The sequence below is a fragment of the Podarcis muralis genome, chromosome 12 (assembly GCF_964188315.1).
Source record: "Podarcis muralis chromosome 12, rPodMur119.hap1.1, whole genome shotgun sequence".
NCBI classification, from domain to species: Eukaryota; Metazoa; Chordata; class Lepidosauria; order Squamata; family Lacertidae; genus Podarcis; species Podarcis muralis.
The window spans coordinates 11,896,111-11,913,118 of record NC_135666.1 but is presented as its reverse complement, the minus strand read 5'-3'; the positions used below and the strand labels follow the sequence as shown (position 1 = coordinate 11,913,118).

General features: G+C 40.1%; 1 protein-coding gene across 9 annotated transcripts in view; it reads left to right on the top strand.

Moving 5' to 3' along the window:
• The window catches only part of KMT2C (lysine methyltransferase 2C), a 143,835-nt gene that overhangs the window by 48,474 nt on the left and 78,353 nt on the right, over positions 1 to 17,008 (top strand). For all 9 annotated transcript variants that reach the window (XM_077936742.1, XM_077936737.1, XM_077936741.1 and 6 more), the window contains exons 7-8: positions 15,680 to 15,842; positions 16,518 to 16,689. In XM_077936742.1, coding sequence (XP_077792868.1) covers positions 15,680 to 15,842; positions 16,518 to 16,689 — 335 coding nt within the window. The remainder of the gene's footprint in view (positions 1 to 15,679; positions 15,843 to 16,517; positions 16,690 to 17,008) is intronic.

Here is a 17,008-nt window from a genome sequence, read left to right as displayed (position 1 = left end):
TGGGATAGGGCTTGACTATTTGTGGAAGAATGGAAGCCCTTTTGGGAATATGTGAAAAACATCCTAATCAGATGAAATCACAAGCAGGATTTGAAACATGAGTAGAGGAAGAAAAATGACAATATTTGAAATAAAATAATATGTTTTAGGTGGAATGTCTATTAGAATGTGGTATGTAGATGGGGTGGGATTTCAGAACAGCATGGAAGAAAAGGCGGGAAGTCAAAGTTTAAAGTGAAATGTAAAACAAACTTGAAAGCTGGAATTTATAGATTATAAAGTTTGATATTAAAAAAAGTTTAATAAAAATCAGGTTCCATGCTCTAGTAAAGTATGAGTTGAGGAATATAGTCCTACTTCAAAAAGACATATTGTTTAGTAGTTAACATGCCATGCTTTTTTTATCTAGTTGAATAGCCAGAGTAGTTCACTATAGTAATTTCCTTCAGAGTATTCCACTTTCCCAAGGGACATATTTTGCTTCTCTTGCTAATCAAAATGATTGGCCATCCCACAGTGCTCTGCTCCAGGAAAGTTTATGATATTGCTTTTTTTCTGTTTAGTGTTAAAATGTTAATGAATAGTGTGTGTTTTCCCTCTGAGCAAGTCTGTTAAACTACTTCTGAGACTGGTAAGGTCCTTTACTTCTTTGCTTTTTACCAACTGATGCCAATAATTTAGCACATGGCCTGTTCTTTGAAAATGCTTGGTGAAACACCATGTGCATACAGTAAATGAGACTTAATAAGAAAAATGGCATTTCATTTAGTTTAATCAGTTTAATTTTTAGAGAAAGTCTGAGACAGTCAATAAGGATTGCTTATCCTATTACTTACTCTGGAGTAGTTCCATTGAGAATGCATTGACAGCACTAGCCATCTGTTTAGTGCTGCATTTACAGACCCAATGCATCACTGGGAATTCAACACAGCATTATTCTGCAATAGAGGTTCCGCTTCAATAGGTATCCTGATAGCGCTATTGCTGAAAGATGTCTGTCATTGTCATCATCTTCATCATCCATTTTTTGTAACATACCTACTTTTCATTCTACAAATTCAGTTGAATATTAAAAACACAAATCTTGCACATTAACAACTGTTCACAGTTGCTACTGCTCATTCAGATATGCTTGAACAATGAAGTACCATTTGTAATTCATTGCCCTGACAGGCGTGCCATTGTAGTCTACAAAATATTTTTAGTTATTCCAGGTTGAATTCAAGCCATGTACTTGCTTGCTTGTTTTACAGGTGCTAGCAGTATGGGGTCATTTCATTCTAAGATATTTTGGCATTGTCCACCAATAAGAAAAAATGGCTTTATTTCCTCCACTGAAGTGCTGCTTCTGATTTCTTAGTAAAGTGCCAAGAGAATGTCCTGTAGGAAATATTCTGTGTGAATGCACTCTTGGCAATGAAGTAGGAAAGCAGAGGCAGTCTTGTAAGAGTTTTCACTTGCTTTTCTTAACTTCGGTACTATGGAAAAGCGCCCTTTCTTGAACTCTACATTTTGTATGTCAGGGTACTAGAATGAAGGAAGAGAGGTTGTTGCTACAAAGAAATTTCAAAGAAAGTTTGATGCTGAATAAGATCAGAAGTAAAATGAAAGCTTGGAAGCTTAAATGCTTTGGAAAAAGACAGAATAGACAAGGGCATCCAGAGAGAAACTGACAGAGAAACCACAAAAATACAAATAAAAAAGCTTGAAAGACCCCATCAGAGATGCATAAAAGGACTTATGTTCCTGAAGGAATTTCCACTGTACGCTTCCTTTATGCACTAGCACTTAGCAAAGCTGTTTTCTGTGTGTACCCTGAATTAACATATTATCATTGAGTTTTAAGCATTTTTATTTCTTCTTGCATAAATTGAGTAGGAAGCACTTAAAAAATAATAATGGCCAAAATAAAGTAGTACTTTTTCTTTTCTTTTCAGACACTTCCTTTAAAATTGCTAGAGGTCACGGCCCTGAAATAGGGGACTGAGATTGCTCTTCCTCACCTGGTCTTGTGGTCTTTTAGTTTGTATACTTTTCAGCACAGGTGTTGCATGTATCTACCAATTTTCTTTTAAGCAAGCCTGAGATATGCTTCTGAATACCAGTTGTTGAAAACTACAGGAGGGGGAGTATGCACTTGTGCTCATGTTCTGCTCTCTTGTTTCCCACAAGCATCTGATTGGCCACTGTGAGAACAGAATGCTGGGCAAGGTGGGTCATTGGCCAGATGCAGCTGGCTGCTATTATGTTCTTACGATGCTATTTGGATGTGATTTTGTGATAAATTTTGGTGGTGAATTTGGACTGGAGTGCTGGTTCACTCAGAAGTTAATTGATTTGAGCATCTTTGGTGGATTTTTAGTTCATTTAAGGGTTAGTATACTACTTTTCAATGTTGTAGTGAAGACTTACATTTCAACAGGAGTGTTAGGCGTCTTTTTGACATGATCTACTTAGGTTGTAAATATTTGGTGACCATATGTGACTTGAATATAGAAGACATGTAATATGGCTTCCAGAATATGTTCTTTTAATATTTACATTTATTATGTCTTCTGTGCTCACTGATACTGTTCAGTGATGCATTTAAGAAAATGTTATTTTGTTATATTCCAAATGGGAATCAACAGCTGGGAAAACTGATTATTAATGATAAGCAATAAAACTAGCTGTGCATGAAGTTGTGCTGTATGCACAAATAAATACTGAGAAACTAATTTTATCTTAATTACTTATAGTTACAAACAGTTCTTAATGTTATAACAATAGGAGATTTGTAAGTATTTGGAAGTAGGCAGTGTGTCACTTCTCAATCAGTAGTGAACAGTTGAAGGAAATGGGTTCAAAGAATAATTCCAGCACCTTATAGATTTATATAGGAGGAAAGGATATAAAGGTGTGGTGTTGTAAAGTGATTTGAATATAGTATGAGATATGTGTTTTTAAAAACCCACCTTGGCTGAACTGAGCAACCATAGATAAGCTTTATTATTCCACTTTGGTACTACCTCTTCTGTATAATATTGGTGCAATCAAAGTTGCCTGTATTACAGGGTTGTTTCAAGCATGGGACAGCTTTTGAATGCATAGGAAAAGCCCTATATAAATACTGACCCTTAACTATAATAATGAAGAAGACGGTGTAGTATGGTAAGGGAATTGCACATAAACCTGCACTGTATATTTCTGATTGTTCATAAACTGCTTCCAGTGGCTTCTTTGTGTTGATTTGCCTTTCAAAGGCATTGAGGCACAAATGGTATACAGATAGCATTGTTCTAGTATAGAGGTAACTGGCATGGTATCTTCTGATGTTTTGATCTACAGCTCCCATCATTCCTGATGATTCACATGAAGCTGGGGCTGATGGGATTTCTAGTCCAAAACATCTTGTGGGCATCACCTTTGGATCTGTTCTCTTTTTTTTAGTTACAGCAGCATTCACTACATTTGTGAGCACTGAACAGTTCTTCTATATGCTTGGAACTCATGTCATGTGAGCAAATCAGTTACTGAGTTGTTAGAATATTAAAAGGCACTTATTAGGTGGGTTGTGGTAAGAGATGCATTTTTATAATTTTAAGAAAAATAATTGGTTGGAGTGGATTCATGCATCTATTACATCAGACTGCCTTGGCATCTTGAAAATGTTTGCTCCCTGTCAGATCTGGACTCCTATGATGGATATGTTTTCTGGAAAAGGTCGGCCATGGCAGCAGTGTTCACTCATCTGAAAAACAAAAAGGTCAAAGTACTTGGGTGGCAGGTAAAGTAAAGCTAGAAGGCGGGCGTTGCATACTAGTATAAGGGCCTCATAATCAGATTCTCTTAATTTTATTTGGACCTGTTCCGTGCATTAACATTGGCAGTTCATTTATTTTGTCCGCTGCAAAAATGTCAACCTTATTAAGCCCTATGTGGTTATTTGGTATTCTATCCACTTCATTTCACTTTTTTAATTGGACAAAATCAAGGTTGTGGTATTACTACCTCCTTTCATCACGGGTCCTAGCATTAAATTGCTGACCACTGCTGAAGTATCTGGAATCTGACATATGCCTAAAATAATTAAGCAGCATAGCCTTTCAAAAATAGAAGGCAAGTGGTTTGGTTTTGCTCACATCATTGTTAACCACTAGAAATTAATTGAACCTACCTTATCTTGGTTATTTTATGTTAAACTGTATTAATTGCTAATTGCTACTACAAAGTGGCAATCATTTTTAATACAATCATATAATATTTTTCATAGATTAAAAAAATACCAAATAACACGCATAACAAAAAATGTCACTTATTATCTATCTATCTATCATCTATCTATCTATCTATCTATCTATCTATCATCTATCTATCTATCATCTATCTATCTATCTATCTATCTATCTATCTATCATCTATCTTTATTTATTTATTATTTTCGTTATAGTTGGTTCTATTCTTTCAAGCAAAAAAAACCTGGTTAAATCAACACAGGCATATCTAACATAATAAGCTTTCCATGTTCCTGATTCATAATGTGTTGCACAGCCAAAAGAAAGAAGGGGATGCCTTAAAAATTTGAGGGAAAGGATGTTGTGTTGTGCCCATGTTGTTGGTTTCAGTGCTGACTGCACCTCTCAGTAGTTTCTAGTATTAGTCGATATGAGATTCTTCTGAAATCACCAGTAAAGGGTAGGCCTTGGGGACACTGTGCTCCAGTGGTTCTTTTCTGCCTAGTGAGTTGATTCCAGAAGGTGTTGCAAGGGAACCTCTGCCTGGCCCATAGCATTTGTGCACTTGGGTTCTGCAAGATTCCATATCCCATGCTATCTAATGCTGAAATATGTGCTAGGAAGAAATGTAGATGATGCCCAGCTCTGCTTACCTAAACCAGGTAAGGTAGTGAAAGTTCTGAACAGGTGCCTTGACTCAGTAATGGGCTGGCCGAGAGCCAGTAACTTGAAGCTAGACGAGATGAGGACTAAGTTGCAAAAATTATTGTATTAATTTTCAGCCTGTTTCTATAGGATTTGACCCTTCCAGAAAGATCAGGTCTGCAGTTTGGGTGTGCTATTTAGATCCAAATCTGCAGTTGCATGTTCAAGTGGCATCTGTAGCCTAAAAGCACCTTTCATTGGTTAGCTAGCAGGAGCTCTTCTGAATTAACTTGATCTTGCCATGATTACTCTGCTTTGATAACATCAAGATTTATTGATAATAATTTTTATTTTTCAATTACAATCCAGTAATAGCCTCATTATAACAATACCAATTTATAATACAATTATTAATACAAATCATTCAAATACTGAATTTCATAATTTCAATAAAGTGGGGCCCCCACGTGCCAGATTTAATGAATTGATTATTTGGTTAATTTCTGCATTCCAAAATCTTATTGATTTCCATTCCATTTCAGTCATAATAATAATCCCTTATACAACAACTACAATATTAATAACTTCTATTCGCGTTGACACATTAAATCATTTCTAAAGGTACAAGTGAGGAACTCAAACTATATCCTTGTTCTTCCTGTGTGTGGCAATTATTCTGTCCATGGTGTTTCTTCCTGTCCTTGTAAGATGTTATATCTCTCATTCCCTCGGTTGTTGCTGTTATCCATCATGCCATTGTTCCAGAAATTTCTCCATCATTCTGTCCCATGCTTAATTGTTTTGCAACTTTAACATTAGCTGCAAAAGTCACTCTGTCCCAATAAATAACTTGTTTTCACCATTTTTCCTCTCAGTCTGGGAAGAAGAGCGGTCTGTCGAACTGCAGATGACTCAGTAAAGAACCTTATCAGTTCCTTGGCAGTTAACAGACTCCTTTCATCCTTCCTTCCAACTGAAGATATATGAGCAATTATAGTTCCAATTAAATTAAATTCCAAGTCCTCTTAGCGTTATTGAGTTCGCTCTATAAATAATAAAGGATGGGGAAGAATTAGCTCTAAGTTTCCATGGTAAACCTTTTGCAAAATAGAGCTTACCTCCCCTTTTCCTTTTTTTACACCCATGGTTCCAGTTGATGTTATATTCCATATTTATAATCCAATTTCTTCCATCCTCGCTTTTACAAATATAATTTGAACAAACATTCAGAGGAGGGTCGCCAAATCATAAATGTAGAGAAGAAAACTTTAAATAAAGAAATCATAGGCTGCCCTCCCCCCACGTCTTTTGCACTGAATGAAGTCTTATCTCAAGTTCAAACCTTAAAGTCCTTGCAGTTGGTTTTGTTCTGCGGTTTGTGATCTCATCTCTTCTAGCACATGCCTGTACCTTAGTCCAATTAAGAACCTCTGCTTCTTAATGGTGGTGTTGGAGGCTTTTCGGCAGGTGAAGTGCTTTTGCACTCAGCGCCTCCCTGCCCCCTGCATTCCATGCCAGAGCGAGAGCCAGGTACCAGGATGAACTGCAAGTGAAGCCCATTCCCCACCCCACCCCAATCCCTGGGGGGAATTTGCAAGGATAATTACCTCCAATCATCCTTGTTTTTCCTTCGCCAACAATCTCCCACTATTGTGGGGGCTGTCTCTTTTAAGGCAAAGCAGAACCGGAAGCCGATTACATCGAAGTTTAAAGTACTGCAGTCTTATGTCCAGGACTGCCTCCGAAGACTGTCCAGAAATTTTCCACTCGTATAGAACATAGCCACCAGGTTATTATGTAGGGCTCTTAGGTCTGAGTATCTCTCTCCAGTGCATAAGGACTTGCACTACCTGCCAGTTTGTCTCTAGGCACAATTCAAACAGCTGTTTTTAACCTTTAAAGCCAGCCACGAACTAGGGCATGTTAAGGACTGCCTGTTCCTATACAACTCTGCGCCTCTCTCTCTCTCTCTCTCTCTCTCTCTCTCTCTCTCTCTGTGTGTGTGTGTGTGTGTGTGTGTGTGTGTATGCTCATGTTCCGTTCCATCTGCTTACACTCTTTGCTGCTAAGTTAGGTAGCCAGGCAGGCAGACCCTTTTCTGGGATTGCAACTAGACTGTGAAATCACCTCCCCAGTTTCATTTGGCAGCCACTCACTGTATTATTTAGGTGCCAGTTAAAAAAGAAAACCTTTTATTTACCAAGGCCTTTGGCAGCATTTGAAATTATCTCTCCCTCTGTGGATTTTGGTATTTTCTACAATTGTATAGTTTTGTTCATTCTGTTTCAGTTACACTGTGGAGCTTTAGCACACCCCCTCACCCCCCCACCCCTTCAGGCACACTATGTGCTTTATGTTTAGTCAGAAAAGTGAGATAAAGCTGTATATGTGAGCTTGCAGATCTTGATGTATTTAATCAGTGTAACTTTCTTAAAAACACATCTTTGTGAATATGCTTCAAAAGTTCCAATATTCCCCATACCTTTTAAATACAATTGTCTCATATTGGGGGGCAGAACTGGGAGAGAGTGCAAATGACCTTCTTGCTATAATGGGCAATGGTTCTTGGGGTAGAATAAACATGGGTCTTCCATATGGTAGCTTTAATAGCACTTAAATTAAGAGCAATGGAAACATGGATATAAGCCCTTAAAAATTACCAGCTATAATTTCTACCAATTGAACAATGTGTGTTATGAAATAAATGATTTTTAGTTTGGAATGCAATGTTAACTGAATGCAAAATTAAGAAACAGATGGTGAAGAATTATTATGGTTTGTTTTACTCCTGGGTGAGGGCATCGTGTGTGGTTGTAAAAATGTCATTACACTTCAGAAACCAGGAAGCAAATAGAATTTGCAGTTGTGCACATCTGTTTTGGGACATAGTTAAAGGATTGAAGAATCAATGTTTTCAAATATTTATCAAAACTATACAATTTACTTAACAGTTAATTGCTTCAGCTAAGAATCATGCTTAATGTACTGTGGAATTCAGTACAGAAAGTTGGCAAATGTGTTTAGTCCCCCCAGGAAATGCTGAATAAGGCTAGTCTTAATACATGTTGAAAGCTCATGCAGCAATTAAGTTATTTAAATTTTTAAGTTGTAAAATAAAGAAATAGAAAATAATTGAAAAATAATAGAGAGTGTGGAAAGTCGTCCCAGTGTGTCCTCTCCTTTTTTATCCATTTGTAGATCTAAAATACAAAAAAATGCTTGAGAAAAATAATATACAGGCATACCGTATTTTTCGCTCCATAGGGTGCACCGGACCATAGGGTGCACCTAAGTTTTTTTGGGGGGGAATAAAGGGGGGGGATTATTTTTTTCCCCCAGCCCCAAAGAGCAAAGAAGCCAAGACAGCGAGTGGGATCCATCCCGCTGGCTGTCTTGGCTTCCTCTTTAGCCATGCACAACCTCTCCAGCCGGGAGAGGCTGCGCGCGGCTTTGGCAGAAGCCAAGACAGAGCGGGATGGATCCCGCTCGCTGTCTTGGCTTCGTTTTTAGCCGCGGGGCTGTGGCGGGGGAAGCCTGAGCTTCCCCCGACCCCAGCCCCCAGAACGGGTCTGGGAGCGGCGGTGAGGTTTCGCGCAACCTCGCCTTCGCTCCCGGAGCTTGCCGGGCTGGGAGTGGGGGAAGCCCTACCGGGCTCCAAAGGCTTGCGGATAGCTGCCTGAAGCTCGGGGTGTGGAGCGAGAGTTGGCGCTGCGCTCCCCGGGCTTCAGGCTTCAGGCTGCTATCCGCAAGCCTTCGGAGCCTGCATTCGCTCCATAGGATGCACACATATTTCCCCTTCATTTTTGGAGGGGGGAAAGTGTGTCCTATAGAGCGAAAAATACGGTACCTTGTTGTATTCCACTTCACATTATTGTGCGTTGTGGATATTGCTCCTTATGAGGACGCTGGTGCAGCCTGGCCCCCCACTGCCCCTCTTCTAGCCACGGGAATGGAGCTGGCTAGGATTGGAGCTGGGTTTTCCCCCCTGCTGCCCCTGCAGCCAGTGGGGCCTGGCTTAATATAATACAGTATAGTATAGTGTGAACTTAAAAGTGTGGCTTGCTTTATTGTGATACTCACTTTATTGTGGTGATCTGGCACTGAACCTGCAATATCTCTGAGGTATGCCTGTACTGTGGAAGAATTTGTTTGACTAATGTGGTCAAGCTGAGCAGCAGACAGATTAAAATTTACATAGCTTTTAATAGGTTAGAAATTACAATAATGTTTTAACATTTGCTGTCTTAATTGCTTTATATGGGTGCAATATAGACAAATTAGCTGTAAGAGTTGGCTTATGGCAAATCAGTACTGTTTGGAGAGAACCCAATTTAGCATTAAGGTCCTGACTGGGAGAATAGGAAAAAGGTATGCAAAAGGCATTTATAATAGAGAAAAAGGGAAGTCACCACAAAGGGATAGGTAAGGGAATTTTTCTTCTCTAGAAGACACCTGCTATGTATTAGTTATATCCAGCAGCATGGAAGGTGGAGCAATCTTGTTTTCTCCTACTCCGGAGGGTAAGACCTGAGCCAATGTATTCAAGTTACAAGGAAGGAGATTTCAGTTAAACCTCAGGAAGAGCATTCTGACCGTAAGAGCTGTTAGATAGTAGAATGGACTCTCCTTCCTTAGGGGTTTTTTTAAAAGCAGAGGCTGGATGTCTGTCACATATGATCTAGTTGAGATTCCTGCATTTCAGGGGGCTGGAATAGATGACCCTTGGGGTCACCTCCAACTCTACAATTACATGATTCTAAGTAGAAGGAAAGACAGAACGCATGGCTGGAACAAAATGTGTGAAACAGCCAGGAAACCAGGAAGAAACTGAAAGAAAGATATGGGAGAAAATAGGCCATTGTTAGCTTTATGGAAGATATGGATGCCGGGTCTTAATTTTCTAGTTAGTTCAGTAGCACTAAGCAGAATATTTATCCAAGACAAATAACATGTCAAAACTGTTAGTTCTGTACTAACCATGGAAAAATGCTTGTTCTGAGAGCTTGCTTTCTTGATCATGCAAAACAAAGTTTTGTTCTGCAAAATAAAGGTGTCTGCTAAGAGGCATCTTTAGCCAATCTCAAGTGCCCTACCTGCGGCTGCTTTAAATTCCATTCAGTCAGTTGTGCAGTGTGCTTTGACATTTCCTGATTTTTTTTTCCTTCAAAAAATGTCCTTATGAAATATTTCTGTGCTTCAGAATTGCAGTGGTAGCTTTTATGTAACACACCTTTAAAAACATTTTAATCGTGTGCTGTTTGAACTCTTCTTTGTTAAAGGTCAGGCAGAGTTACAATAACAACATACTTGAGCTCCTTGGATCATAACTTCTAGTCTCGTTTGTAGCAAAACAGTGCTTCTGCTGCAGGGGGAAAAATAAGCCTTCCAGTCAGCAGCTGTTGTAAAACTTCCCTGTGGGGATTTACTACTTCTGAGTGCTTTATCACTTGTGTATGGTTTAAACAAATGCTTATTTCCTTATGTTTTTCCCCCCTTATTCAGATTTCATAAACCACATTGTTTATAAAAGTGGTTTTCTTGCTAAGTTTCCAAATGCTTCTAATTGCCGACATGGTTTTTTACCATGTGTTGTAAGGGTTCAATTCAATGCCTTTCATTTCCCACCCTCCTCTGTTTCTCTGCATAATATTGTAAATCAACATGTGTGAGGCATTTTTCACTGTTTCTCAAGTTTATCCAGATTGTTCTCATTTCTGAAAATCTAATTTTATGCAATCCCCTTGTGTAAAATTTGGCTGATAACTTGAGGAGGAAACAGTGTGAAGTTGAGGGGGTCAGTGCTGCTAACTTGATTGCCCAATGGAGTTAAAAGACTGTCAAACAAATAAGTAAGTAGGTTAGAAAATTTATATGCGTTTGCAATTATTGTACTTTTTAAAAACAGGAACTCCTTTTAAATTGGCTGTGTGCATTTTTTTTAAATAATGGAAACCATATACGTTGGAAGTTTGGGGTAAAAAATTCCAATATCCACAGTGCAGTTGTATTTGAATATGATGCATATTGAATATGGGCCCCTACAGCATTTTAAATGAAAATGTAACAGATAATATCCATAATATCAATTTTATTTTCACTGGAATATTTTCAGTGGCTATCCCTAGACTTTGAAATTCCCTGCCCAGAGTAATCTGTCTTGCTCCTGTCTTGTTGGTCTTCTATCAAGTGTGAAAACCTTCCTTCTGGGAAAATATTTGGTTATTAGTGAACTTTAGCTGAAGGGCTTTTGATACAGTACTTAAGATATTTTTCCTGGCTTATGTTTCTCTTTAATAGTAATGATTTTATGTGTTTTATTCTATTTTTATTAGCCACTTTGAACCTTTTTTTTTAAAAAAAAGCTGTGATATAAACTTTTTTACAATAAATATATTGCTACACAGTTTAACTGCACTCTAACATACTAGACAAAGTGTTGCTGTGTACAGGTTGGATGTCAGTAAAGCTTGATTATATGAAGAATTCAGCAAAATGGCAAGGTATTTTAATAGAGTTATGAAGTAGTGATTTCCAGACTGAAGTTGACCTTCCTAAGGAGACATGTTAATTTGTTATGGAAGATATGTTCTCAACTCAGAGTATATGAGTAACTTAAAAAGTGGCACCATTTCAGTCTTCAGTTGTGAAGAGAATTCTGCTTATGAGAGATTAGGGTATAAGCTTTTCAGAAGCCATTGGCACATTGAGAGACAATGGCCTGCAATTAAAGCAGGAAGCCTCGAACTGAGGTTATTAGAAGAGGTACAGGAAGTGGCAGCACCTCCCTGAAGGTTACTTCCTCCTTTTGCCTTAAGTGTGAATGCCACTAGGGTTGCAAGGAAATGTGCTTCCTCCTCTCCCAACTATCCCTATTCCCTGTGAGAGGAGTTGATGGCCCAGAGCTTCAGAATTGGCCAGGATCTAAGGCAAGGTCAGGACCCTGGACAAGGATCAAGGTGCTAATTCAGAGTTCAGTAGGTTCAGGACCACGGTTAGCACTCCTGCAGCTGAGGCAAATGGAGGAGGCTGTCTTGACACTGACCTAAGGAACTGCCAAAGCTTTTTAACATGTGTATGTTGAATTTTAAATTATACCATGTTGTTAGCTGCAGCACTTTATAGCAATCTGTAATGTGTGTTGCTCAGTTTATCTGTGTACTGTATTCCAATTTGCTTTTGCTTTTCACTAATTAGACTTGGTCCTGCAGTGTGCCTAGGCATGCTGTTGTTGCAGGCAGTAGAAATCCCATGGAGGAAAAGACCTGAATTCTGCAGTCTATTGCATATTATTCAATCTGTTAATTATTTCCTCACTTCATTTGTGTATGCCCAGTAGTGGGGAAAAAAAGATTTAATGGAAGATGGAAATATAATAGTCCCTATGCAAAGCATCTCTTGAATTATCACTACAATTGAAATAATTTGATATATAAAATTTAAAATGTCTGGTCTAGATAGTAAAGTTTAATGCCCCCACACGGAGTGCTGTATCTGGACAGTTAATGGACCAGTGCTTTTTTATGCAACTGTTGACTTCTTCTAGGCAACAAGGTTTCAAGCTATGGGGATTTATTTGGTCTTTACTAATACTCCAAGGAGTCGATGGACCAGTCATTTGAAGCTACCTAACAAAGGGTGGCGCTGTGGCGGGTGGCGCTGTGGGTTGCAGGTGGCGCTGTGGGTTAAACCACAGAGCCTAGGACTTGCCAATCAGAAGGTCGGCGGTTCGAATCCCCGTGACGGGGTGAGCTCCCGTTGCTCGGTCCCTGCGCCTGCCAACCTAGCAGTTCGAAAGCATGTCAAAGTGCAAGTAGATAAATCCGACGGAAAGGTAAACGGCGTTTCCGTGCGCTGCTCTGGTTCGCCAGAAGCGGCTTAGTCATGCTGGCCACATGACCCGGAAGCTGTACGCCGGCTCCCTCGGCCGATAAAGCGAGATGAGCACCGCAACCCCAGAGTCGGTCACGACTGGACCTAATGGTCAGGGGTCCCTTTACCTTTACCTTTACAGTGGTGCCTCGCAAGACGAAATTAATTCGTTCCGCAAGTTTTTTCTTCTTGCGAGTTTTTCGTCTTGCGAAGCACGGTTTCCCATAGGAATGCATTGAAAATCAATTAATGCGTTCCTATGGAAACCGACTTCAGACCAGGTCCGGGGACAGTCTGTCCCCCGACCTCTTCTGAAGGCTGGGGGGGGGGGGGACAAGGGCTTTTCTTCCCACCCCCAGCATTTTAAAAAAACCCGGGACAGCGGAGGGCTTCTCCGCTGTCCGGGGCGATCTTAAAATGCTGGCGGCGGCATTTTAAGATCGCCCCGGGACAGCGGAGGACTTCTCCGCTGTCCGGGGCGATTTAAAAGCCCCTGGGAAGGCAGGCAGGGGTGACAAAGACTTTTGCCCCCCGCCAGCCTTCAGAAGAGGTCCTGGACCTCTTCTGAAGGCGGCCAGGGGGCAAAAGTCTTTGCTCCCCCCCGCCTGCCTTCAAAAGCCCTCCGGGACAGGCAGGCAGGGGTAGATTTTAAACCCGCTGTCCCGGTTTTTTTTTAAATGCCAGATGGCAGCGCTGCCGCCGGGCAGCATTTTAAAATCGCCCCGGACAGCAGAGAAGTCCCCCGCTGTCCCGGGGTTTTAAAAAAACCTCTCCGCCCCCCCGCCAGGCTTCGGAAGGCTGCTCCGAAGCCTGGTGGCGGGAGGAGGTCTCCGCCCCCCCGCCAGGCTTCGGAGCAGCCTTCCGAAGCCTGGCGCAGGGAGAAGGTCTCTCCGCCCCCCCGCCCAGCTTCGGAGCAGCCTTCCGAAGCCGGGCGGCAGGAGGCGGTGTCGCCGGCCCACCGCCCGGCTTCGGAGCATCCTTCCGAAGCCGGGCGGCGGGAGGAGGTGTCCCCGCCCCGCCGCCAGGCTTCGGAGGTGGTCCGAGGACAGTGGGGAAGACGCGCTGCGCTTCCCCGCTGTCCCGGAGATTTCCCTATGGGCTTTCGTCTTGCGAAGGAAGCCCATAGGGAAATTCGTTTTGCGAAGCGCCTCCAAAACGGAAAACCCTTTCGTCTAGCAGGTTTTCCGTCTTGCGAGGCGTTCGTCTTGTGGGGCACCACTGTACCTAACAAAGGGTACCTCCTTGGTGTATAGGGGATGAAGTGGTGATTCTGGAATCTGTATACAGTATGAGAATTTCTGGTCTGGGACCACAACATCAGTTAATGGACTGCTAATTTTTAAACGCTGCTATTCTTACTTGATTGTTGTGACTGACAGTATCTATCCTCAATTCCTACGGAATAATCTTACAGCAGTAGAAGTTCAATGCTAGATTATCCTTCTGTGCTAGGTTAAATTTAAATCCCTATATCCTGCATACCTGAAGAAGTACCTTCTGCATATTCCACACCAGCCACTGAAGCTGGCTAGGATGACTTTGTTTTGCATCCTGTATTTTCAGGAAGTTACAACAGTGAGGGCGTAGAGCAAGGCCTTCTTTATCGTTGCACTGATGTTGTGAAACTCCCTGATAAGGGAGAACAGTTTGGCACCTCCCTTTATTTCTATTTTTTTAGGGCAAGTGAAGACCTGGGCTCATTTGTCCTGGGCTATGGTGGCAGTTACATGTAATATCTGTAATTTGAATTACTTGCTATGAGTATCTTTAAAATGTTTACTGTGTTCATCATTTATGACTGATTTGTGTGTATTTAGATTGTTGTACAGTAATTAGGATACTATTAAAGGTATTGTGTTTGTAAATAATTTAATTTTTTTAAAAAACCTGTTTGCTTTGAAGAATTAAAAACATTGATTTCTCTTGCTTTTAAGTGTTGAAAACTCCAGACACCATAAACTGATGCATATAACACAATGTTAATACATGTATAATCAATGACAGAATGCAAATCTAGAAACAGAAGCTACATATGCTCCTTTTACTGACATGATACCCTTCAATCCTGCTACAATGAAAAATGAAATGATTGAAACTATTTGTATCTGTAATGTTTTATGAGATGGATGATGCAGTATCTTTTCTGATATATAATGGCATAACATTTTGAGTCATTCCTCATATTTTTCCACAGGTATAAGCATGCTAATAAATACTGATGATTTAGGTAGTCTGTCATACTGTTATACATATATATTCAGTGTAATGATATGTTCTGCTAATATATTCATAATTTTGCTTTCCATGGTACATTATTTTTCACCAGGAGAAAAACTAGTGGACATTTAACATAATGAGCACATTGAACATGTTAAGAAAATGCCTACTCTACTTATATGTCTGATACAATTAGTATAGATGAAGTGAATAATTTATTTAATGGTTTGCTGTAATAAATTCATTTATTAATCACCATACACTATTTTGTTGTGAATTCCATGCTGTGAATTTTTTCTTAAAAGTTATGACTGGGATAATGAAAGGGACTGAAAAATATATTGTGTTGGATAAATTGTACTTGAATATCTTCAGTCTGAAAACTCCACTGTTTGTGCATAGTATGGCCCTCTGAGTGGATTGTTCATTGTGCAAAACCAAAACCACTAGAGGTGTGTATTTCAGTGTGCCTACAGTAAATGGATTATTGGTTTGTGAACAGGAAATACAAATCCCAATCTCCAGTAAGCTCTGAGGTCTACTGGATGAATTGGACTAAGTCACTATCTGTTTTCCTAGCATAACTCACACGAAGATTGTGAGAATAAACCTAGGAAGTATTGAAAAACTCATAGCACACAGAAAAATGCTATATTCCTGTGAACCTGCTGCCTAGTGGGATTGATACTAAATACTAAATACAATACTAAATAGGTGTGTGCTTTGTTTTTCAGCGATGTGCATATTGCAAGCACCTTGGAGCCACTATCAAATGCTGTGAAGAGAAATGCACCCAGATGTACCATTATCCATGTGCTGCTGGAGCAGGCACTTTTCAGGACTTTAATCATTTTTCCCTTCTTTGCCCAGACCACATTGACCAGGCTCCACAAAGATGTAAGTAGCAGTAGTGAGCTAAAGCTGCAGTTCATACCTATTGATGATCAGTACAAAATTCCTTTTTTTGTTACTGGATCCAGATCAATTCTTTATTGCTTACCTTTTATTCAACTATAATAAAAGGGAATTGGGGAAGAGAGTTATGTCCCAGCCTTTCCCAACTTCCAGCCTTTAATTCTAGCTGCTCTGAGTAAGGTGAAGGGTTACAGTCAGGAAAGTGGCAAGAAATCCATTTCCCTCCTTTCCCAATCTGTAGCTCTTCAAACAAACTCATGAGAAACAAGGGAAGGAAGCCAGGCTGTCTACCATTGGCTTACTTGTGGCCGCTCCCCCACCCACTCTGTAATCATCACTCTTAATATATTAGTAAATAATTGTTCCCACTATGCTGCTTGTCTTTTAAAAGTATTGGAGGACAATTTTTCCAATACTAGTTTCATTTTTAAAGGATGTAACCTGTGTGAAGCAGTTTGCTATGCAAAGTGTCATTATGCACAGTCTGCTCTCATATGCACTTAAACGTCTGATTTCTTACATATTCTTCAGTTGTATTTTGCCAGCTTATGTAATTCTTATGTAGCATTGGAATAATGGGATAAAAATATTTGTATAATGTAAAGCTTTATGACGACTCCTTCTAAAATGATGCAAAATTCATCTTTTAATTTACAGCAAAGGAAGAAGCAAATTGTGCAGTGTGTGATAGCCCTGGCGACCTCTTAGATCAGCTTTTTTGTACTACCTGTGGCCAGCATTACCATGGAATGTGCCTGGATATACAAGTGACACCTATAAAACGGGCAGGTTGGCAGTGTCCCGATTGCAAAGTGTGCCAGAACTGCAAGTAAGCAAAAGTAGACTGTGGTTTTATTGTGTTTAGAACTGCAGGGAGTTGTGAAACTCAATCCCGTCCTGTGACAGTTCTGTAGTCACCAGAGTCTGATAATGGAGACAAGGTGCTTTGGTAGCTGGAAGAGGAAATTACCATAAAATTGTATTATTTAAAATGGGAGAGGGTGCTCTCTGAGGCAGAAATTGAGAGGTGAGGCAGGCTTGGAAATCTGTTTTAATGTATTGACCATGATTATAAAAGGTGTAAGAGAATTTAACCAAAGGCTGTGACCTCCTCCTTTTCTTCATCTGTGGAACTTGAAGATAAGCAC